We start from the raw sequence: 25860 nt of genomic DNA on the forward strand, positions 1-25860 counted from the left end.
CGCTGTACTCCCTCTATAGCAAGTACATCCTTCCTCAGATAAGGAGACCAAAACTACATACAATATTTCAGACGTGGTCTCACTAAGGCCCTGTACAATTGCAGCAAGACATCCCTGTTCCTATACTGAAATCCTCTGGCTATGAAGGCCAACATACCATTTGCCTTCTTTACCACCTGCTGCACCTGCATACTTACCTTCAGCGACTGGTGTACAAGGACACCCAGGTCTCATTGCACATTCCCCTCTCTCAATTTATAGCCATTCAGATAATAATCTGCCTTCCTGTTTTTGCTACCAAAGTGGATAACCTCACATTTATCCACATTATACTGCATCAGCCATGCATTTGCCCACTCACTCAGCTTGTCCAAATAACACTGAAGCATCTCTGCATCCTCCTCACAGCTCACGCTCCCACCCAGCTTTGTGTCAATCTGCAAATTTGGAGATATTACATTTAGTTCCCTCATCTAAATCATTAATATATATTGTGAATAACTGGGGTCCCAGCACCGATCCCTGTGGTACCCCACTAGTCACTGTCTGCCATTCGGAAAAAGACCCGTTTATTCCTACTCTTTGTTTCCTGTCTGCCAACCAGTTTTCTCTCCATCTCAATACACTACCCCCAATCCCATGCGCTTTAATTTTACACGCCAATCTCTTATGTGGGACTTTGTCGAAAGCCTTCTGAAAGTCCAAATAAAACACATCCACTGGCTTCCCCTCATCAACTCTACTAGTTACATCCTTGAAAAATTCCAGTAGATTTGTCAAGCATGATTTCCCTTTCATAAATCTATGCTGACTCTGTCCGATTCTGCCACTGTTTTCCACGTGCTCAGCTATTAAATCTTTTATAATGACCTCTAGAATTTTCTCCACTACCAACGTCAGGCTGACTGGTCTATAATTCCCTGTTTTCTCTCTGCCTCCCTTTTTAAATAGTGGGGTTACATTAGCTACCCTCCAATCTGTGGGAACTGTTCCAGAGTCTATAGAATCTCAGAAGATGACCACCAATGTATCCACTATTTCTAGGGCCACTTCCTTAAGTACTCTGGGATGTAGATTATCAGGCCCCGGGGATTTATCGGCCTTCAATCCCATCAATTTCCCCAACACCATTTCCCTACTAATACTGATTTCTTTCAGTTCCTCCCTCTCACTAAACCCTGTGTTCCCCAACATTTCTAGTATGTTATTAGTGTCCTCCTTTGTGATGACAGAACCAAAGTATGTATTTAGTTGGTCAGCCATTTCTTTGTTCCCCATTATAAATTCCCCTGTTTCTGACACACCCCCACCTTTTTTATTCCCCTCTCTATCCTGCCTGAAAAATCTATACCCAGGGATGTTGAGCTGCCATTTTTGCCCCTCCTTAAAACGAACTTCCGTAATTGCGATGATATCATGCTGCCATGTATCTCTCTGTGCCCTCAGCTCATAGGCTTTATTTGCTATACTCTTTGCATTTACATATACACCTTTCAACACTGCCAAGTTCCTGCACTTTACACTTTTGAACCTGTGCTGCTTCTGTCTTTCCAAGTCAGTCGCTAATTCTCCATCTCCTGTTCCCTGTTCTGAATTTGCCTTCAGGTTCCCAACCCTGCCAATCAAGTTTAAACCCTCCCCCCACAACAGCACTTGCAAATCTCCCTGCAAGGATGTTTGTCCCAGTCCTGTTCAGGTGTAGACCATCTGGCTTGTACAGGTCCCGTTGCCCACAGAACTGGTCCCAATGCCTCAAATCTGATGCCCTCCCTCCTACACCAGCTTTCCAGCCACATGTTCAACTGTTCAATTCTCCTATTTCTACACTCACTTGCACTTGGGATTGGGAGTCATCTTGCGATTACTGCTTTAGAGGTTCTGCTTTTCAATCTCCTTCCTAGCTCCCTAAAATCTGCTTTCCTACCTAAGCCATTGATACCAACATGGACCATGACCTCTGGCTGATCATCCTCCCACAGAAGAATGTCCTGCAGCCATTCCATGACATCCTTGATCCTGGCACCAATGAAACAAATACCTTCCTGGAGTCACATCTATGGCCACAGAAACACCTGTCTGTTCCCCAGCTAACAAATCCCCTATTACTACAGCTCTTCCCCTCTTTTTCCTCTCCTCCCGTACAGCACAGCCACCTGTGGTGCCACAAACCTGGCTCTGACTGCACTCCTCTGAGGAATCAACTCCCTCACCAGTATCCAAAACAGAAAGCCAAAAATCAGTTTCGTGACGACGGGATGAAATATAGGAATTCTGTTCTCGGGACTTTAGAGGCGGGTTAAAGCCGGGTCGATCCTCGAGACGAACAATGTTAGGAAGCTCTTTTGCTTGCATTAGCATGTCTTACGTGCTCACTAAAAGGCCAAGCTGCTTGAATAAGATCCCTGCCAAATTAAATTCCCCGCCAGTGACAAATTAGAACATTCAATTTTATAACTATATACAGGTGGCGTGCACCTGGTGAGATTGACTTCTTCCAGGAGTTGTTCTCTTTGGAGAGTGTCTGTAAGTGCTAAACAATGCCTCAGACCAGGTGGTGGTAGTGGAGGATGACCAAAGGAGGGAGAAAGGAAGGCAGGCTTAGTGGGGAATGGTGGGGCAGTGCTGGATAAAGGTGGAAAGGATCATTCAGGCTGCCCGGGGAGGGAGAGTGCAGGCTAATGCTCTAAAGTGGGTATTGGTCACACTTTTGCTTGGTGGCAGAGGGGAGTGTGGATGTCGAGGTTTGGGTCCTGAGGGTTAAGATTAGGGTACTGGGAGGCAGAGGGTATGGTGACGGTGATGGTGACAGGGGGATGGTGGATCTGGGAGGGTGGCAGTGGCAGGGCCATGGTTGAATACTGTGGAGTTTCATGGGTCCAGTTGCAAAAAGTCAGGTTAACGACAGCTTCAAGGATGGGAGGGGTCAGGGTCAGAATGGGCATCTGGATGGTTGAAGGCCTGGGGGGAGAGCAGAGATAAAGACAGTATTATTGGGTCAAGGGTAATGGGGGGAGATGCAAGGTGAATGGGGGAGATGAAGGATAATGTGATATTGGCGAAGGATGATGGGGGGAGCTTGTTGGGTGACAGAGGGTAGATCGAAGGTGCTGGACCTTCGTCAATATAAGATGTGCACCATTGTTTTACTTGCAATGTCACAATGCAGTCTCCCGGTGAGAGCCAGGACTCAAAGTGGGAGGAGGGTCTTCAGCAGTGGATGGAGTTACTGGCGTGTTTAGTGGGCCAACTAAACTAAACCCTAATAATCATTAGTCAACTGGATAGAGAACCATGTTCAGGTGCATTCTCACCTCTACAGTCAAACCCCCAAGACAGCAGCATTCCGCCAAGCCTCAACTTCAACACTGATTCCCAAAGATGCCTCCTACACAAATCAGGATCCTTATACCCTCCACAACAGATTACATGAGAAAATAAATGGCGATTTCTTGGGCCCACATCATTGCGGTTGCTCAGGAATGAAGTGTGACGCCCTTAAGTGCATGTGATAATTTCAGCAACCAGCAGCAAAATGAGAATACAACAAGCACAAACATGATGTTATTATACATTTACAATTGTGGTTGATATTTACAGTGATTATACACCTGTGTCACCTTTGTGCCCCTAATCTTTTCTTATCATTCTTTTCCTAACATTACGCCTATATGCAGCCCCGACATCCACAGCTGATGTGCAGGCAGCCTGCTGACTACTATGCCTTGTTGACTATGTTGAATTTGGCAGATATCCTCTGGTGGCCTGAGGTCTAGAGGGCTCAGTCTGCTGAGGGTCTCCTACAAAGGTCAGACCTGTTGGAGGCAATGGGATCACTGGCAGAGGGCAGGTGGAGTGCCAGGATATCCTTGGAGCATCCTGGGATGAAGTCCCCGGGGTGCCTGGTTGGCACCCCTCCTCCCTGTGGGTGCCTGATGGCACCTCTCTGACTCCTCGAGGAGAGGGGACACCTGGAAGGAGGTCGAGGTACCTTGTCCCCCCTCACCTAGCCACTGCTGCACTGCAACCATGGCTAGAACAATGGAGTGAAGGTCAGAGTGCATATCCAGCAATCACTGTGCATTCTGCTGGACCTGGGTCCCCAAGCCAAGCACTCGCATGCTGGAGCCATGATGTCAGACAGAACATGGACAAACTCCAGCCTTCGGTTCAGTTTGTGCTTGGCCTCTGTCATCTCTGCCTGAGGTTCCCCCGCCTGTCCCTGGATCTCCAACATGTCTCTTATGGCCAAGTCTAGAGGCTCATTATCTGGATGGGGTGCCCCAGGGGCCTGGTCTCTAGCAGTCCTCCAAGTGTCAGAGACCTCAGCTGTCACTTCTTCCATCAGCTGTGGACTCATGTCTGTGACGTGTTCACCAGATTGTGACCCTGAGCCTAATTTAGAATGTGCACCCACCAAGGTGTATGTATCTGTGCTGGTGGAGTGTGCAGGTAAATGCTATGATGGTGCATCCTCTGAGGCATTCTCCTCAGAGGTGAGGTTGGGGTTGCTTCGGTGGCTGGTCTCCCTTGTGGGCCTCCTGCTTTTTTGCCGGTACCCGGAATGGAGAAATGAGAGATTTACTGATTGCTTTAATTAAGGAGCCTGCTTAGTCAATGTCTCAGTCTGTAGGCGCAGCTGACAACCTCCATGGCCATCTCAGTGGCCTGCTCCTCATACAGGGTGAGGACTCTAATGTCCAGAATTCTGCCTCTGGTCTTGGACTGTTCCCATTTGTTGTGGGCCTTCTTGTCCTGCAGAAAGTAAGAAGGATTGATTGTCGCCCCAATGGTTGCAGGAGCAGTTCAGGAGAATGCACGCCTATTGGCAGCTGCTGACCCTTCCCGAGTAAGTGATTAAGAAGCAGGTTGTCCTGCAACTGATAGAAGATTGAGAGCTTGAAGTGACTGGCACACATTCAGTGAAGATGTCCCATCTGCTGGCGAGTGCCGCAACCCAAACTCCTGTCCGACATCCCTGTGCACTTGCACACTTACACTGCCTGATGCCCTTAGGACTGACATTTTGCAGTGAGAGTAGACTGCGCCACTTACCCTTGGAGGAGCGCATTAGATCACTCACCCTCTTCCGACATAGCTGAGCGTTTCTGTGCTAGGCCCCATAGGCACTAACCTCCACTGCGACCTCTGTCCAGGCTGCCTCCTGCTGCCATCCGGGTAAAACAGCAGCTCCCACCTTTCCTGGACAGCTTGGAAAGAGTCTTCAGGGAAGCTTCATTGACCATGGGACCGTATGTTGTTGTGTCCTCTAGGCCATTAAGGACAGCCAGACTGAAGCTCCTGGCCTGCAGTGAGTGAATATCTGTCCAGGTGCCCTTTAAATATGGCACCTGGACATTTGAGCCATAAGGTAACGGTGGGGATGGCAACTTCCTGCTGCCTCACTACTAGATTTGCCATGCTCCTCGCGAATGCTTAAGTAAGAGCTGAACAGCGCAAGATGGCACATGGTCAGCTGTCCTGCACCCCCTCAGTGGAAATCACTCAACTTCCGTGCCCACCACTGAACTTGGACTTCAGAACCAAAGATTCTACCTGCTGTCTCTGACAGGGTTTAAGATCCCAGAAACACAGACTCTCACCGGGATACTGGTTCCACACACACAAATTCTCCCTGAAGTACGGGCTCCACAGATACTGACTCTCAAAGTGGTCCAGGTTCCACTGACACTTACTTTCACTGAATACAGGTTCCACAGGCATTCACTTTCACTGAGGTACGGGTTCTATTGACATTGACTCTCAAAGTTTTATGGGTTCCACAGATACTGTCTCTCGAAGGTGTACGAGTTTCCACAGACACCAACTCTCACTGGGGTACAGCTTCCTTCAGCACTGACTCTTACAGGGGTATGTGTTCCACACACGCTGACTCTTACTAGTACACGATTTCTATGCACATTGACTCTCACGGGAGAATGATTTCCAAACACATTGGCTCTCACTGTTTTTTTAAAATTTATTCTTTCATGGGTGTGGGCATCACTGGCTAGGTCAGCATTTATTGCCCATCCCCAATTGCCCTTAAGAAGGTGGTGGCTTTCTTGAACCACTGCAGTCCATGTGATGTACGACATCTACTTGTTCCACAAGTGCTGTTAGGGAGGGAATACCAGGATTTAGACCTAGAGACAGGAAGGAACGGCGGGTGATGTAGTTCCAAGTCAAGATGGTGTGTGGCTTGAGGAGAGCTTGCAAGTGATGCTGTTCCTATGCATTTGCTGCCCATGTCCATTGAGCTGGTGGAGGTTGCAGGTTTGGAAGGGTTCTGGTTCTAGAGACAATGACTCTCACATGGGTATGGGCTTGACACACACTGGGGTATGGGTCCATGAGGAGCAGCCAAGACAGGAGAACAAAGCAGGTAGCTTTTGATTACTTTGCCAACTACTTTAAATCTGCCCTCTCGTGATTGGTTTTGATGCCTGATGATCACTTCTGATGCCTTTGACTGTTTTTGATGGCAACTGATTCAAAAGATGGCAACTAAGCACTGATGACTGATGAAAAACCCATTGCAAATTACACTTATGATCTCAAATGATGTCAGATGATTACTGATCGTTTTTGAGCGTATTTGAATGCAAATGATGTCAAAAATTTCTGGTGGGGAAGTACTTATTTAATACTACAGCCATGTCCTCTGCTTGTAAACAAAGGTCTTTTCCCTGGTTATTGCTTCCACTTTATATGTTAAAATGTTTTAGGGTCCAATTTAATGCTTTTCTTGCAAACTTTGTTTCTGCATTAAGCATTTCAATTCTCTCCTGTGCTTTCCACAGTCTTCCTGGTCATTAACTGAATCTTGCTCTTGACAATTGTCATAAGCCTCCATTTTCTGATTAATGTTAGCTTTCATTTCCTTTGTCATCCAGGGTGCATTAACTTTTCTGAAAGGAACCAGGCTATTTACAAGCTATTTGCAATTACAGAAACACTTTCTCATCAACAATGGAACCATCTTCTAATAGGGATAAAGTGCCTTTTGGTTATTGGCCTCTAAGTGACTTCATGGTAAGCCCATTTACAGCAATTAAATCTTGTGCGTGTTAAAAAAAGTGGATGTTCCACATCCCAATTTAAGTGCTATGGAACCAACCAAGACTCGAAAATGATTTTCAAAATGCATATACATTTCTGATGGAAAATGTGGAGAATGCCATTTTGATAAAGGAGCTTTTGCAGACACCCAACGACCACTGGCAGCTTGCAAATCAGACAGATGATGATGATGTGAATCAGTGTGTAATATTGATCTGAACATACTGCTGTCATTTTGCAACACTACTCTCCAACCAACACCTCAGCTTCACCTCATACAGCCGAACATAACATTAAACAACATGAATGACCTACCCCCCAAGCTCCCACCCTAAACTTCACTAGTTAAAGGAATCATGAAGCTCTTACAGTTTAGTTACTGGGTTATTTATTACAACTGCTAGTGTAGTTGAATGTATTTTGGAAGTTTTCACCATCGAGTTCCCTTTCTGCCTGTACTTTTTACCTTTCCTAGAGATCCTATGAAGGTGCTTCCCCAATGGCTGCAGCAAGTGAGGTGGATGACTTCTGACCTTCAATTGAGACTATTGTGGATGGCCTAGATTTTGACCTCAGCCTAGACGTCAAACTGCATCATATCAGTTTATGCTGCAGAATCTGTGCTGGCACTGGTGGAGTGGCAAGAATGGGAGCAGGAATACTGTCATACTAAGAGAGAACAGCAGCTTCCAGTTCCATGGAGCCACTGCCACTATTCTGTATGGTAATCCTGGTAATCTGTTGGAGAACAGATTAATGGACTGCTATGTCGCCCTGATAGACCGCTTGGCATGATGCTTTTCAGAGTCACAATAGCAGCACTCTGAACTTGCAAGGGAGTAGTCTGGGATACTGGCGGTTGTTAGACCTCTGATGGATGCTGCTTGTGCTGCGATGGCAGTTGCTTCATCGACCATCAGGTGTTGCATTATCATGTGTTCCACAGGAATGCTCAAGAAGGTGATCACCTGTTTTATATTGGAAAGGATGGCCTCCAAGCGCTGTGTAAAAACCTGTGCCCAGTTGGTGCTGGATTCCTCCATGCCCCTCGATATTGCACAGAGGCTTTCCAATGTATTAAGCATTGTGTCTGAACACACTGCTGCCATTTTGCAACACCATTTGCCAACCAAAACCTCAGCTAAATCTCGAATATCCGAACATTAAACAACATGAAGGACCTATCCCCCAAGCCCCCACCCTTTGTGTGCACTTATCAGCATTCTTCTGTAACCTGGACCATCAAAGTCCTCACCTACCTTCTCTGCAGTGGAACTTGGGTGTGATTTCAGCCTCTGGTGAGCTGGCACCTGCACACTCTCCCCCACCCTGGCTCCTATAGACCTTGTGGCTCATGGTGTTGCTATCCTAACATTTAAATTATGCTCAGTGTTAGTCTCTGAGCTGGCGGATGTGTGTGTAAGATGAAGTGACAGTCTCTCTTTATCTTCACTATCCTTGATCTGTGACAGGGAAGGTTCCCTTTCTTGGGTATCTAAACTGAACAAAGACACAGCAGGTGAGTGTGGTGAGGAGAGAGGAGAAATTAAGAAGTTTGTGCTGACACCATCCATACCTTGTGAATCAGAAGCAATTGTGCGATGAGGGAAAAGTGGGGAAAGAGAAGTTGGATTAGGTATACAGGTACCCTCATCAACAAACCCTCCTGTCCCACCAGTGACCACAGACTCAGCAGTGTCCTTTCCCATGATGGCCAGCATTGTCTTCTTCCATGAGTTAAATCATACAGGGTTGTTTGTCCCCTTTCAGTTCTTTTCTGCTGCCTCATGTTAAACATCACATTCCCCTGCAAGAAAGACAGAACTGCATCAGTCATTTAGGTGATGTAACTGGAAGAGTTAATTGGCTGCCAGTGTGTGAGCTGTGAGTTGTGGGTGTGAGGCCTGCAATTGTGCTCAGTGTATGAGGATGAGGCAAACCATATATACTGAAGGGTTGATATTGATGGTAGGTGGATGATGGGAGCATACCGACTTCAGCAGTTAATGATACATTGGCAAGATGTGCCATTTGAAGATTGAATTCACTCAGCTTAACAACTTCTGCCAGATCATTAAACTTCTTCCTGCACATATTCTTGGAGCAGTGACTTTTATCAATAATTTTTCTCTTTGTTCCCTCCTTTTCTCCACCTTGACCAGCAAGGCCTCCAGTGCATTATCAGAAGACCTTGGTGTATGCATGCTCTGTTCAGCCATTGTTAAATATATTAGAGCAATATATTAGAGCAAAATTCAATTCACAAAAAACTTCCACCATTTCCTGCAGCTTCGATGCACATCCCCTTTAGTGCAGACTATCTTTCGCTATCTGCAATTTGAGGTTCACTGCTAATGTGTACAACTAATGAACAGCATGGCTAGTGTTGTCCTCGTGCAGCAATTAGGTAAAATAGCAGACAATACAAATTTACTGTGCTGCCTGCACTGCATTGAATGGGTGCAGGTTAATTGTGTACTTTGATCACCATGCCTGTTTTCAGTGGTTACCTGATTTAGCCCCCCGGGGTGATAAAAGGATATGCTTAGTTACAAGCCATTCCACCATTAGTGACAGAATTGTGTGTTATATGGTAGAATTCTCCCCTTATAACATAACATATCCTCCAACTTACCATGAGCACCACCACGAAGGAATCTCTTAGTGTTAAATTAAGTTGTCATTGTGGGGATATTTGTTTTTGTTGTCCTTTTTAAGTACTTTCATCTTGCTTTTCTGATGACTCCTCCCATTGCTCTAAGTCTTCTGCAAACCAATTTCCTTTATCAACTTTAGAGGTGGAATTTTATGCCTCGTCGCGGCAGAGTTGTAAAATGCAGCAAGCCGTTCAAAAGTCTATTGACTTTGGCAGGACATTAAAGTCCCGCCAGCATAAAATTCTGTCCTGTTGTTGGGTTGTCACTATGCTCCTGTAAATCACATCCTCTTCTGGCCTATTTAGTATAGTTTTACACACAATAAAATGCTTTAAACCTTAAATCTTAGCTCCCAGTAGAATCCTAGGATGCCTTAATGTTCAGCTGTATTTTTTAAACATCTTGGAGATTTGTTCAAGGTACAGCACTCCCAATGAATAACTTGTCAGTCTATATATCCCCTATCTGCATGACTATTTATCTCACCCAATTTTTTTCACAAAGTAGAATAGCTTTGTAAACTCAATCCTACATGCTCACTTGTCGGTAGTCCCTTGATTCAAGGATGATGTCTACTTGGGATAGAGTTTCAGCATAGGAACGTAGGAAACAGGAGCAACAATAGGCCATTCAGCCTCTTGAGCCTGCTCGGCCATTCAACAAAATCATGGCTGATCCACTTCAACGCCTTTTCCCCCCGCAGTATTCCCATATCTGTCGATGTCTTTAATATCTAGAAATCTATCAATCTCGGTCTTAAACATGCTCACTGACTAAGCCTGCACAGTCCTCTGGGGTAGAGAATTCCAAAGATTTACCACCCTCTTGAGTGAAGAAATTCCTCTTCATTTCAGTCCACCTTCATCCAGTCTACCTCTTATTCTAAGGCAGCGTCCCCTGGTTCTAGACCCTCCCAGCCAGGAAAAACATTGTTCCTACATCTTCCTGTCAAGCCTTGTAAGAATTTTGTATGCTTCAATAAATCACCTCTCATTCTTCCAAACTCTAAAGAATACAGGCCCAGTTTCCTCAATCTCTCCACACAGGCAATCCTGCCATCCCAGGAATTAGTCTGGTGCACCTTCATTGAACTCCCTCTAAGGCAAGTATATCCTTCTTTAGGTAAGGAGACTAAAATTGTACACACTACTTAAGGTATGATCTCACCAAGGCTCTATTCAATCGCAGCAAGACACCTTTACTCCTGTATCCCCTTGCAATAGAGGCCAATATACCATTTGCCTTCCTAATTGCTTGCTGCACCTGTGTGTTAGCTTTCAGTGACACATGGAGGACACCCAGGTCCCTTTGGACATCAACACTTCCCAATCTTCTCACCATTTAAGAAATACTCTGCATTTTTGTTTTTTCTACCAATGTGGATGACTTCACATTTTTCCACATTATATTCCATCTGCCATGTTTTTGCCCACTCAGTTAGCCTGTTTAAATCCCCTTGAAGCCTCTTTGCATCCTCCTCACAACTCACATTCCCACTTAGTTTTGTGTCATCAGCAAACTTGGAAATATTACATTTGGCCCTCATACCTAAAGCATTGATACAGATTGTCAATAGCTGGAGCCTAAGCACTGATCCTTGCGGTTCCCCACCAGTCACAGCCAGTTTTCTCCTACTGTCTATTTTCAATATATTCTTAATCCATGCCATTATATTATTCCTAATCCCACGTGCTCTAATTTTTCTTACTAATCTCTTTTGTGGGACCATATCCAAAGTCTTCTGAAAATCCAAATACACCACATCCATTGGTTCCCCTTATCTATTCTGCTAGTTATATCCTCAAAACACTCCAACAGGTTTGTCAAACATGATTTCATTTTCATAAATCCATGTTGACTCTGTCCAATCCTACCATTATTTTCTAAGTGTCCAGTTATCACATCCTTTAGAATAGATTCTAGTATGTTCCCTACTACTGATGTCAGGCTAACAGGTCTGTAGTTCCCTGGTAATTAATGCTGACTTAAGGGCCTCATTGTGCCTCCACAGGTATTGACCCAGCAGCGGCTGGGGACTCACCATGGGGAAAGCATGACAAGCAAACCCTGGAATATTTGCTTGTGGGCTTTCAGGGGCGGGAACTCAGTGCCTGATTGAGGGACTCACTGGGAAGGGACGGAACTGCTGAAAGCCAACTCCCTGCCCTTGCTGCTAACCCCCATCCTCCTCTCCCCATTACCCCATTCCTGCCTTCATTTACCAGTGCCTGGGTCCCTCCTTGATCCCAGGCCTCGGGTGGGCTGTACCACAAGGTCCACCTACTGACGTGTGTTTTAAAGGACAGCCTAAAGGCAGGATCTGCATATGGTGAGATCCTGCCCAGGAGTGACCTGTGACCAGGGCAAGGGAAATGGGTAGGGCAGCTGCCACCTGGCCAGAGGGTGAGATCGCACACAAGTGCTACTGCAGAGGATTCAGTTGAGGACTTTGATGGGGTGGCCTACAGAGAGAGGCTGATGGTATACACACAGAAATGCTTGGTGCATTGGCAGGCTTGTCAGAAAACCAACGGTTATTATGAAGGGATATAGAGGAATCCAGCACTAACCTTGCATAGGATTTTGTTCAGAGATTGGAGCCCATCATTTTCAATGCAGAAGTGGTGCCCAAATCTATCACCACACTTGAGGATCCAAACATAATTCAGCATCTGACGGTCAATGTCTCAGCTTCCACTACAGCACAAGCAGAAGCCACCCAATGTTTTTGCTGCAGTGGAAGCTCAGAATGAGTCCATGCAATCTCAGCTTGTTGCCATGTAAGTGCAACTTGCTACCACAGTGTGTAAAGAGGCTGGCAGGGTCCCACAGTCGTTCAGCTCTCAAAAGCATCGCTAGGTTTAGTGAAGTGCCATGTATGGCAGTAGCAATAATTTCATGAAAACACACGTATGTGCTCTCTCAGGATGGCAGAATTTATCCTCCTCCTACTACTGCCACTCTGCCAGAGCTCCTGCTGTTGCCTGCCAGTCATCCAGCACAGGTTGCTGCCCTTGCTAAGGTGGCTCAATCTGAAGCCAGACGTTCTGGAGCCAGAACTGCACAAGGAAGTCTTGCGAGGTCATCTGCAGTCTCCCACACAGAGTCAGTACCCATGCTACAGACAATAGGGTAGCACTGTATAGGAACAATAATGAAGTCAAAGACACCTGGAAAACAGTCACTAAAGAAATGAATAATGGTGATCAGTTGACTTTTGTTAGGTATAATGGATGTTTTAATTTGTACTGTTGGTTTGGATTGTTTATTTTGTGATGGTTTTTAATTCAGCATTGTGGCCAAGAGGACTCTGTGATGGTCAATAACAAAGGAAAGTTAAGGTGTTGGAGTGTTGATGAATGCGGAATTGGCATCACAGTCGGATGAGGCGATCATGGTTATTGGTTATCTCCTCCCTTCCTCCTCCTCCTCAGCTGCTCATCATATGCCTGGTGGCAAGACCTTTGCCCTCATGATGGCAAAATTGTGCCGGGTGCAGTGGATCATGATGAATCATGACATACACTCTGGTGAGTACGGCAGGGCTCCTCCAGTACTGATCAGGCAGAGGAGTCATGTTTAATCACCCGAATGGTCTGTTCCATGGCATTGTGTGTGGAAACATGGCTCTCATCATATGTACGTTAATTGTGTGGGTTGTGCACCAGAGTCAGCAGATAGTGTCTGTCACCCAGCAGCCACCCTCTGGTTTCTTGTGGTGACTCAAATGCTGATGATATAATGTATTTGTGCAGAATAAAGACACCATGCTGCTGCTAGGATACTGAGCAGTGACCTGCCTGATGTAATGAGCTTGATTGCACACTAGTTGGACATTGAGAAGTGGTACCCCTTCCCATAGCAGTACTTTATGAATTCAAAGGTGTCACCTACAAAGTGGCGTGTGTCAAATCACTCAATAGGGAAACATGTTATCCTGGCAAAACTACATGCGCGCTCTCCCTGCTTGCTTCTGGCAAAGAAGAATGAAATGTATTCATCTTGTTTTGCATATAGAGTTTAGTGACCTTTGTGCATGAGGATGGCAGACTGAAAGATTTGAAAAAAAATCCAACCTGGAAGAAACAGATGGAAAAACATTTATAGCCATGGCTACCTCTACAGCCTCTGGCAATGCCATCTTCACCCTGTTCTGAGGCTGCAGGTCTGCCTGCAAGAGCTGACAGATTTCAGTGAGGACCACATTAGAGAAATAGAGATATCACACAGATTGTTCCTCACTGAGGTTGAGGTTCCTCACTGAGGTTGAGGTTCCTCACTGAGGTTGAGGTAAGAGAAATTCTCCCTAAAGAGGGTACACATGGCCTCCTGCTCAGAGCCCTTCTCCTCCTCCTCCCTCTTTGAGCACTTTGTCCTTCTCTGTGTCACCTTTGCTCATTCTCTTTGAAATTCATCAGACCAAGGTGGCTGGAAACTATTGGACCAATGGCAGGGAGAAAATGGTCTAAGCAGAACCCTTGACCCCAGAACCAAAGCCACACTACTCCCTGTAGACTTCAGCAACTTCAAGTAGCAGTACAAACCTCCAAACACTTCAACAATCAAATCAGCAATAGCTAGGAGAAACCACTCAGAATCTATCCCAGAAGTAGTTGATAATCTTTTTAAATAGTGCTGATGGGGGGATCCTTCCTGCTGCTGAATACATGTTTAGCTTATGCAAGTTTAGGACAACAGGTAAACTGGAACATGAAGGTCAAAAAACAGCATTACTACTTAGTCTACATATTCACAGTGCCTCTGCCAAAGGCCTACCCAAAATGATGTCCAGCATGCCCAACACCAGCAGTGTGTGCTCACAAAGTGGATGCCATTTTGAATGCGATACAACCAAATTTAGTGGCCTCAATCTTAAATACTCTAAATGACACATTAGCACATGAACAAAGCAGACAACTATTTTCTATCTTTACCACAAAGAACCATAAATGAGCATCACTGAAAATCGAGTTTGAAGTAAGTGTTCAGATTCTAGTTGCAGCTACGCCCTGCAGAAAAAGGCAAGAAATTTCTATTTTGCCATTTCTAGTTTGTTTTAATTTCCCAATTTGAAAAATCTAATGGAATATCAGAATCCACTAACGGATTAATGAAGAATTCAACATTACTTCCGCACCAAAAGTGACCATTATTAATAATACATCCTTAATATAAGCTATAGTACAAATTACAAAATCTGCCATTTTTTAATACCAATTCCATGCTTCTGTCCATTGCAATCGACAAATCATATCACAATGAGATAAGATGTAGATCAATCAAATTAAGGAAACAAAATTCTTTCAGGGCATTATTTCATTTAACAAGATAAAGAAATACTCAAATTTCAACACTAACATTTTAAATTAATAAATCTCAAAGACTGCTGTTCTGAGGACTATACTGCAAAGCTAACAGTTTTATTTCATAGTGTACTTAGAGATCTATGGAAATGATAATCTCAGTTTCATTCCATCTGTCATTAGATTTAATAGCCTAGTAGAAAATTAAGCCAGACCATAGTGGAAACTTACTTTTGTTCTACAATCATGGGATCATAGAATTCTGCAGTAATTCGATTTGCATACCAGGAAAAAGCAATTACAGATGCCAACCCTGTAGGGAATAGATTTGCATTAGTCCAAGTAGAATAAGTAATTACAGAACTGTAAATCCCTTACACAACAGGTTAAATGCATGTCATAGGTAGCCCATTCCCTAACAGCTTGAAGTAAACATGAATTGAAGGGTTCAAGGTCATGAAATATTGGCCTGGCTGTAACAGCGCTACACTTACATTCCCCCACTTTCTTTAGGCTTTGGCACTGTATTTTTCAGTAATTGAAGAGCTAAAACAGTGCAGCACCCTCTATAGGGGATCTGTGAACAGGCCAGGCAATGGTGTGTCCCCTCAAGCAAACAGATTAAGGAATCTTTATTGAGACATGCAGAGTCTAAGCCTGGAAGTCTAAATTAGATCATTTAATTCAATGTAAAATCATATACAGAAAGCAAAATAGAGGGAAAGAAAGATGGGATTAAAGAGGTAAAAGGGTTAGAAAGGATAAGTAAGAAAAAACCTTTAAAAACTTTTAAAAATCTCCAATAATAATCTGAAGCAATGATACTCTACACAGGTCAAAATAAATGTTCAGAGCCACAGAGATTGTTTTGCAACAATTAAGACTTACCACGCCATTAAAAATCCACTTACACTTTAGTGGGGAAGCCCAACGTTTTCCAGTGTGGTTAGTGGATATCTAATGGGTTAGAGGATAACCTTACAACCTTCTTTGTTTACGAGTGGCAACACTCAGCAAAATACTGTTAGAGCAAAGCTTGTGGAGGTGCAGGACAAACTGGACAGCAACTTCCTGATTTCCATGCTTAACTGTGCATGTGTAGATGCTGGAAGTCATTGTTTGGATGAAAGTTCACATAGCTGAAACATTGAACTGGATTTTCATCCTCAAGGTGGGTAGAGAGCGCCGGGAAAATTCAAGGTTTGGCCTGCCCACCTCGCAAGAAAGGTAGGATCTTGCTGGGGCCGGATGTTATCTGGAGTCAGGCCAGCCGACCTGGAAAGAAGTGCAGAGGCAGCCATAGGTGCTATGGGTTGTGAAGGCAGGCTGTTTAAAAGGCCCACCTTGATGCCCTGGGACCCAGTTAAAATAAAAACATAAAGGCCCTCCATCTTTCACCCCTCAAACCTCCGTCACCCTCCAAACACTCCCCATGCCCCATACCCCTATGGCCCCTCATGTCCCCTATGGTTTGTTGCCTTTTAAATAAACTGCACAATTGCATCCTGAGTAAAACACACACTGAAAACCAGCCAAGGATTGGATATAACCATCTTACACACTTGTGACCATCCTTACCAGAAAAAATGAATAGCATTCCTGCGCAAATGGTAATTTTTCCTTTAATTTTCTCTGAGCCTCCGATTTTTGTGCACTTCATCCCCACCAGTGAAAATATGCAACCAAAAAATCCAAGACAAACAGCAGTAATCATGAGACCTCTGCAGACTTGTATATAAGCTGAATGAGAAAGAAATCAAACATTAGCAAATTTCAAATATTTAGTAAGATATTAGATTATTTGTTATTTCTTGCATTAAAAATTAGGGTTTACAACAAATTGATTATGTAAAACATTTTTTCTCTCATATGCAAAGACCAATCATATTTTTTTTAAGTCATACACTTGTTCTACTGTCTAGGTCCAAAGAGCAGGATACCACAGGAGCTGGATAGAGTAGGAGAGAAGAGTAAGTAAATCAAGAAATAGCAACTACAAAATACCAAACTTGGATTTTAAAAGCCTGTAGATTGTAGGAGGAATGGAATATTAAGGGAATGAAAGACTTCAATTCCAACTCAAAAGAATGGGATATAAATCTGGATTATAAATTTACAAGTTTTCCTGAATTAGTGTTTCACTTACAAGAAGAAACCAATTTTGAGGATATGAGGGCTTAATGTGCAGATGCAAGGACTAATGTCATGAAAGAGGATTAACTTCCAAGTGTATACTGGTAGTAAGGAACCTTGGACCACTGCCTATAATGCAGAAGGCATTCATTGGTAATAAAGAGTACATAAATGTCTACAGGTGAGTTTTGGAAAGAATCCTATGAACATATGAAATGACATTATACTGTTGTGGTGTGAAAAAAAACTTTCAAAATGGTCATTATCTGCTTATACAGAACCATTCATAGGCCTTATTGAAACAATAATGAAATGCAAATTGAAATTCAGCACATATGTAAAGTCAGCCTTGGAAAAAAATATCCAAGAAGCAATTTTCAGTGGACACTAGGGACCATTTAAATTGCATTGTGATCTTGATATTCCATTCCACACTGGAAAGAAGAGAGGAAGGGATAAACCAGGGAACTACAGGCCAGTCAGTCTAACCTCAGAGGTGGGGAAACTATTGGAAGCAATTCTGAGGGACAGCGTTAATCTACACTTGGAGAGGCAGGGATTAATCGGGGACAGTCAGCATGGTTTTGTTAGGGGGAGGTCATGTCTGACCAATTTGATTGAAATTTTCGAAGAGGTGACCAGGTGTGTAGATGAGGGCAATGCATTTTACGTAGTCTACTTGTATTTCAGCAAGGCTTTTGATAAAGTCCCACATGGGAGACTGATAACGAAGGTAAGAGCCCATGGGACCCAAGGCAATTTGGCAAATTGGATCCAAAATTAGCTCAGTGGCAGGAAGCAGAGGGTGATGTCGAGGAGTGTTTTTGTGACTGGATGCCTGTGTCCAGTGGGGTTCCACAGGGATCGGTGTTGGGTCCCTTGCTATTTGTGGTATATATAAATGATTTAGACTTGAATATAGGAGGGTTGATCAGTAAGTTCGCAGATGACACGAAAATTGGTGGGGTGGTAAATAGTGAGGAGGATAGCCTCAGATTACAGGAGGATATAGATGGGCTGGTCAGATGGGCTAATCAGTGGCAAATGGAGTTTAATCCGGATAAGTACGAGATGATGTACTTGGGCAGGACAAACAAGGTATGGGAATACACGATGAATGGTAGGAACCTGGGAAGTACCGAGGATCAGAGGGGCCTTGGTGTGCACATCCACTGGTTCCTTAAGGTAGTGGGATAGGTAGATAAAGTGGTTAAGGCGGCATATTGGGATACTTGCCTTTATTAACCGAAGCATAGAATATAAGAGCAGGGAGGTTATGCTGGAACTGTATAAAATGCTGGTTAGGCCACAGCTAGAATATTGTGTGCAGTTCTGGAATTCGCATTATAGGAAGGATGTGATTGCACTAGAGAGAGTGCAGAGGAGATTTACCAGGATGTTGCCTGGGCTGAAGAGTTTTAGTTATGAGGAGAGATTGGATTTTCCATGGAGCAGAGGAGTTTGAGGGGGGACATTATTGAGGTGTATAAAATTATGAGGGGCATAGATAGGGTAGACAGGAAGAAACTTTTCCCCTTAGTGGAGGGATCAATAACCAGGGGGCATAGATTTAAGGTAAGGGACAGATTTAAGGTAAGGGGCAGGAGATTTGAGGGGATGTGAGGAAGAATTTTTTCACCCAGAGGGTGATGGGAATCTGGAACTCACTGCCTGAAAGGGCGGTAGAGGCAGAAACCCTAATAACATGTAAGAAGTATTTGGATGTGCACTTGCGATGCCATGGCATACAAGACTATGGGCCTAGTGCTGGAAAATGGGATTAGAATAGTTAGGTACTTGTTTGACCAGCGCAGGCTTAATGGGCCTTTTTCTGTGCTGTAGACCTCTATGACTCTATGACTCTAAATACACCTGTGTTAAATTGATGGGCACCTACTTAATATATGCAAATGAGGGTTTTATTCATTTTTCGAACCAAATGTTATTTTTAACCTATGCCATTCATCAGGCCTACAATAGACCCACAAATCATTGACAGTCAGCATGGCAACACTGAATGTTATCTAAAAGGATAATCGTCCCAGGTAAATTACTACTTTAATTTTGATTCCTAATGCATGGCTTTTGCTATTTTAGCTGAGTTGGCTGGTGTAACAGACATTAAAAGAGTACAATGAGCAGGAAGAGCTTTAACTGAACATGCAGTTCATGTGGCACATCATGCAGGTCTGTGCAACAGTCACGATACCTTCATTCAGTGCCAATTCTCAATTACCCCCTCTGCTAGAAAACAGTATGCAGAATGCAGAGACAAAAGTTTATTTTACAACTTTAGATCATGAACTCTCTCCTCCATCCCCACCCCCTTTCCCCCTTTCTGATCCCCCTTTTCTAATAATTTATATATATTTTTCTTTTCCCACCTATATCCATTATTTTTAAATGTATTTCCATCCATTGTTTTATCTCTACCTTTTAGCCTATTTCGATTAGCCCCCCCACTAGGGCTATCTGTCCCTTGCTCATCCTGATTTCTACCCTTAATGTCACCTATTAGCACATTCCTTAGCTAATATCACCACCGTCAACACCTCTTTGTCCTTTTGTCTGTGACATCTCTTGGTTATCTCCACCTATCACTGGCCCTCTATCCAGCTCTACCTGTCCCACCTCCCCTTAAACCAGGTTATATTTCACCTCTTTTCTATATTTCCTTAGTTTTGATGAAGAGTCATACGGACTCGAAACGTTAACTGTGTTCCTCTCCGCAGATGCTGTCAGACCTGCTGAGTTTTTCCAGGTATTTTTGTTTTTGCTGTTGACAAAAGTTTATCCCTTGCAGATGTAACTCATGACCCCTGCCCCCCACACCCAAGGATTCTGAGAGGAGATATATGTTAAAGTCATGCCTTCACCAGAGCTCTGATAGGGCATGTATTAGCATCTTGAGCAACACTAATGCTGCAATATTCATTCCAGGCTGCAGTTGGTTACATTGACTGACTATTGCTGCTAATCTATGTCAATGTCTATATCAAGCTAATGGCAGATGCACTCTTCCACTGTCAATGACTTTATCTCCTTCCCAATAAGGCTACAAAATAGGAAAACGGGAAGAGTAAGATTTATCTGTCTTGATAGAACAGCAGGTCACAAGAGCTCTTTTGACTAAATCATTTCTGATTTAGACTGTGCCAGGAATTTCGAAGACTGTGAAAACGTCAAGGGGGAGGCAGCAAGCTCCGGCACCCCCCACCCAGTTCAGTGGTACCTCCCCCGAAACTCCCCTGCACCAACAATCCTTTCCAACACCAGCCCCAGTCCTTTCACTGTTCAACCCAAACACCAACATGGGTTTTTCAGTTAAATCACATTGTTTGGACAATTTGTTGACTTTACCCAATGTGGACCATATACAAGATGTGCTGCAACAACTCACCAAGGCTCCTTCAACAGAACCTTCCAAACTTTTGATCACTACTATCTCGGAGAGATGGTGGCATAGTGGTAATGCCACTGGATCAGTAGCCTAGAGGCTCAGACTAATTCTCTGTGGATGTGGGTTCAAATCCCACCATGGCTGATAGTGGAATTTGAATTGAGTCAATAAAATCTGGAATGGAATGTTGATCTCAGTAATGAAAATGCTTGTTGTAAAAATCCAAATGGTTCACTAATGGAAGGAAATTTGCCTACACATGACTCCACAGCAATCTGGTTGACTCCTTAACTGCCCTATAAAATAACCTAGTAAGTTCAAGGGCAATTAGGGATGAGCAACAAGTGCTGACCTTGCTGGCAATGCCTCCAACTCACAAAAGAATAAAAACAAAATCCAGATGCTTACAGAATCTTAGCTTACATTGAAGCTGTCAGAGCTGGTGTCATTGGCTTGCCTCTGTTATTGAGGACTTACAGAGCTGACCACAAGTTGCATGGTTAACTGTACTTTCTCAACCTATCTACAATAACATTACACTTGATATGCAGGTCTCCCAATGAACTGAGCAATTACTAGTGCAAACCTATCTTTTTTTTAAAGCTTGGCCCTGGAAGTTGTCATCTGTGTCCTCTGCAGCAGAGCTAGGATATAAGCTCAGCCTCTGGAGAGGTGCGTCAGGCATCATCCTTTCCCCCTGCCCCTGCTCCTCCTTCCCCATGCACAGAAAATCACCCAGTTTCACTCTCTAAACTTCATTAACTAAAGTACGTAGATTGTCTATGACGGCATCAATGTTTACCAGAGTCAGACTGGGCCACGTTGGTTGGAATCTAGTGGGAAGTCAGAGGGACTTCTGCTGCAGAATGTAGCGGATAAACCCGCCGAATCACGCGATGTTCAGCTAATTAATTATGCAGCGACGAGGTTCACGTTGAGTCTCGTGGTGAGGTGGGCAGGAAGTTGGCCGCCCCAACATCATGTCCAGGTGCCATATTTAAAAGGCACCTGGACAGCCATTCAGTCAGTGTGCCAGGACCTTCGAAGACTGTGAAAATGTCAAGGGGGAGGCAGCAAGCTCCGGCACCCCCCACCCAGTTCAGTGATACCTCCTCCAAAACTCTCGTCCAGGCCACCTGCAAAAGGAGGGAGGTCCTCTTTCCAAAGTTTGGGAGCAGAAGGTCCTGCGGATGTTGGATATGCAGCTAGATGTGGCGGCAGAGTAAGGAAAATTGAAAAGTATTGAATTAGCACCGGTGACACAGGTGTTCAATCATTATTAATAGTTTTAGAGCTCCCAAATATATGTTACCTTGCACTGTTTGGAAGTCTCCTGTATTCATTCTAGCTTCTGGAAGTTTTAATCGAGGTGCACACTTCACCCCTTCCAAAGCTGGACTGGATGAAGGATGGGCCTTCCTCCCCCCAATACATAGCTGTGCACGGAGAAATCATTCTTTGACAAAGGTGATGACATGTTCAGGAAGCCTCCCACTTGCACAATTCTGCTTGTTTCCACTGCCCTCGAGACTCAATGGAGAGACCTTGTCATAATGGAAAGACTAACCACATGAGCTCTTGTCAGGCAGGTCCATTCCCCTGGGAGAAATGAGGTTTGCAGTCGTGACTTGACTGCCATTCACCTGAGTGCCCCTTGTAGGCCCCCCTCCCCCTTCTCCCTTTCCCCCCCCTTCTCCCTTCCCCCCCCTTCTCCCTCCCCCCCCTCCCCCCCTCCCCCTTCCCCCCCTCCCCCCCCTCCCCCCCCTCCCCCCCCCCTCCCCCCCCCTTCCCCCCCCTCCCCCCTCCCCCTTCCCCCCCCTCCCCCTTCCCCCTTCCCCCCCCTCCCCCCCTCCCCCCTCCCCCCCTTCTCCCCTCCCCCCCTTCTCCCCTCCCCCCCTTCTCCCCTCCCCCCCTTCTCCCCTCCCCCCCTTCTCCCCTCCCCCCCTTCTCCCCTCCCCCCCTTCTCCCCTCCCCCCCTTCTCCCCTCCCCCCCTTCTCCCCTCCCCCCCTTCTCCCCTAACTCTGACTGGAGCCCCTCCCTCCTTCCCCCCCTTTTCCCCTTCTCCCCTAACTCTGACTGGAGCCAATGGCTCATAGTGTACAGCAGCTCTGCAACGTGTTGGGGTTTCATTGTTGTGAGAACCCTCTGGGCCAGAGCTGCTGCCATGTGGCCTTCATGAAATAGTGAGGAATAGCAAATGAGAAAGCTCTCATACATTCTCCACATGATTGTTAGGGTTTCCATTTAGTAGTTTAGCAATGCTGAACTTGAACTCAACCCACCTGAGCAGACCCTTCCCCTCAATGATGTTTTGCACTTGGACATAAAAGGTGTTGCCTTGGTCTGGAGTGTTTCATTTCAAACTGTCTCCACCACCTTTTATCCTCCCCCTGTCACCCAGGACCCTATCACTGATGCACATGCCTTCCCTCCCTGCTGAGCCCCTCCCAGTCACCGTTCCTAGGCCCAGCCTGATCCTCCTCACTCCCATGATCCATGTCACCATTCTTGACCCCTCAACAACCACCCCCCCACCGATGAGAACTATACCTGCAATACCCGGACCCTGACCCTCCCACCCTACCGCATCCCACTCCCCCTCTCACAGTCTCTATATCCTCATATCACCAGTACTCCCAGTTCTACCCTCAGGATTCCAATGTTGACTCAACTGGCCCCTCCTGCTGAACACTCTGGCCCCACCCCAACCCCCTTCCTCTTCATGCCTTCCTTCCCCCCATTCCCCTTCATGCCTTCCTTCCCCCCATTCCCCTTCATGCCTCCCTTCCCTCCTCACTCTGTCCACACTGCCCCCCTCGCTTGCATCCAGACCCCTGGCTGTTATTCTCATCCAGAATCCTCCCCCCATCCCTTGTTAACATCCACACCCCCCACCCCCCCAACCCCCTGTTCTCATCCACCCTTCCTTCTGCTCCTTTGGACCCCCACCTTTGTGTCTTGCACACAACATCACCACACCTTTGTGTCTCCCGTGCATACTGTACCTGTGGCCAGCCCAAGTGGTGCAGCCAGCTTCGACTCCAAGTAAGTGCCTTAAAAATCTTCCCTCACTCGATGCAAGCTACTAATGTCTGGTTGGGTTAAAGAACGTGCGAATTCCCTCTGGCATTTTGCCAGATGATTTGACAGGGCACACAATTCCAGTCTGTTGTGCTTTAAATGAGCATGCATGAGATGCAAAGTGGGATCCTGCCGAGCTTTCACCTGCCCCTCCACCAGCCCAGAGACACACACCTCGGTGGGTCATCTATCTAGTTTAGGCTCTGGCTGACACTCTGGTGTTCACCATACAGACATGTGTCCATAGCAGGAGGTAGTGACAGCCAAGGTCTGTGGCAGTCAGAGGACTGCTGGAGAAGAGGCCTCTGCTAAGTCTGAGTCAGATGATGAGCCTCTGGAAATGGTCACGGAGAGGTTGCTGGACTAGCAGTAAGCTGTAGGAGAACATCAGGCAGACATGTCAGAAGCCCCCAACAGTGGCACGTGGAGCAGAGAAGTCCATGCTCATGCTCTCTGATATAATGGCTATGACATGTGAGCACATCAAACTTTTTTCCTATATTGCTACCAATTCTATGACGCCAGAATACTGACGGTCACATGCTCCATTACCTCTGCCCACTATTACAGGGCTTTCTGGTAATGCACTCTGTGCCTTTCTGCCAGGGACAACACCCACCTCTAATACTGAGACCACAACAACACTGCCTGAGTAACAGGAAACCATAGAAGCAGACATTATTTTTACAACATCTGTTATTCACCCTAGATTAAAGGCAGAAGCACTAAGAGATGCAGGTTGCCTTTAAATCATGGAACCTTGCTAAATTTCTATCCTAAGTTACAAGTGTAAGTAGGGCTGAGAGCTTGCTCTTGCTGTGAAAAAGGAGCATGCACCTTAAAATGACCTTATTTTGTATCATCAAGTTCAGAAGCTCAGATGCCTGCCCACTTTGTGCCTGTTTTTGTTGAGAGTTAAGATAAAAGTATCCCATGAGACCATAAGCTGTAGGAGCAGAATCAACAACTCACCCATCAATCCTGCTCTGTCACTCAATGAGATCATGGCTGATTTGATAATCCTCAACTTGACTTTCCTGCCTTTTCCCCATACTGATTAAAAATCTGTTTACCTCAGCCTTGAATATACTTAATGACCCAGCCTCTATAGTCATCTGCGGTAAAGAATTCCATAGATAGACAACTCTTTGAGAGAAGAAATTCCTCCTCATCTCCATTTTAAATGGGTGCCCCCTTACCCTGAGATTATGCCCTCTGGTCCTAGACCCTCCCACAAGGGGAAACAACCTCTCAGCATCTACCCTGTCAAGTACCCTAAGAATCATGTAGGTTTCAATGAGGTCACCTCTCATTCTTCTAAATTCCAGTGAGTATCGGCCCAACCTGCTCAACCTCTCTGCATAAGAAAATCCATCCATACCTGGGATCAATCTAGTGAACCTTCTCTGGACTGCCTGCAATGCCAGTATATCTTTCCTTAGATAAGGGGACCAAAATTGTTCACAGTATTCTAGGTGTGGTCTAACTAGTGCCTTGTATAGTTTTAGCAAGACTTCCCTATTTTTATACTCCATTCCCTTTGATATAAAAGTCAACATTCCATTTGCCTTCCCTATTATCTATTGAACTTGTATGTTAGCTTTTTGGGATTCATGCACAAGGACTCCCAAATCCCTCTGTGCTGCAGGTTTCTGCAGTCTTTCTCCATTTAAATAATATTCAGCTCCTCTATTCTTCCTGCCAAAGTTTATAACGTCACATTTTCCCACATTATATTCCATCTGCCAAGTTTTTGCCCACTCACTTAACCTGTCTATATCCCTTTGTAGACTCCTTGTGTTATCCTCAAAACTTGCCTTCCCACCTATTTTTGTGTCACCCACAAACTTGATGATAGTACCTTCATTTCCCTCATCCAAGTCATTAATGTATATTGTAAATAATTGAGGCCCCAGCACTGATCCCTGTGTCACTCCACTAGTTACAGGTTACCATTCCGAAAATGCCCCCCTTATCCCAATTTTCTGTCTTCTATTAGTTAGCCAGTCCACTATCCATGCTAATATACTACCCCCAACACAAGGGCTCTTATCTTATTAAGTAGCCTTATGTGCTGTACCCTATCGAATGCCTTTTGGAAATCCAAATACAGTATATCTAGTGGTTCCTTTTATCTATCCTGCCTGTTACCTCCTCAAAGAATTCTAATAAATTTGTCAGGCATGGTTTTCCCCTTCATGAAGCCATGCTGACTCTGCTTGATTG

The 25860-nt window shown here is 45.0% G+C and overlaps 1 protein-coding gene across 1 annotated transcript in view; it reads right to left on the minus strand.

Annotated features, from left to right (window-relative positions):
- Positions 1–25860, minus strand: part of LOC144682433 (claudin-10-like) — a 114386-nt gene that overhangs the window by 33244 nt on the left and 55282 nt on the right. Inside the window, exons 2-3 of the mRNA XM_078544839.1 lie at positions 16598–16759; positions 15251–15332 (exon numbers count right to left, since the gene is read on the minus strand). Of these exons, the coding sequence (XP_078400965.1) occupies positions 15251–15332; positions 16598–16759 (244 nt within the window). The remainder of the gene's footprint in view (positions 1–15250; positions 15333–16597; positions 16760–25860) is intronic.

This window comes from Cetorhinus maximus, chromosome 7, assembly GCF_964194155.1.
Source record: "Cetorhinus maximus chromosome 7, sCetMax3.hap1.1, whole genome shotgun sequence".
NCBI classification, from domain to species: Eukaryota; Metazoa; Chordata; class Chondrichthyes; order Lamniformes; family Cetorhinidae; genus Cetorhinus; species Cetorhinus maximus.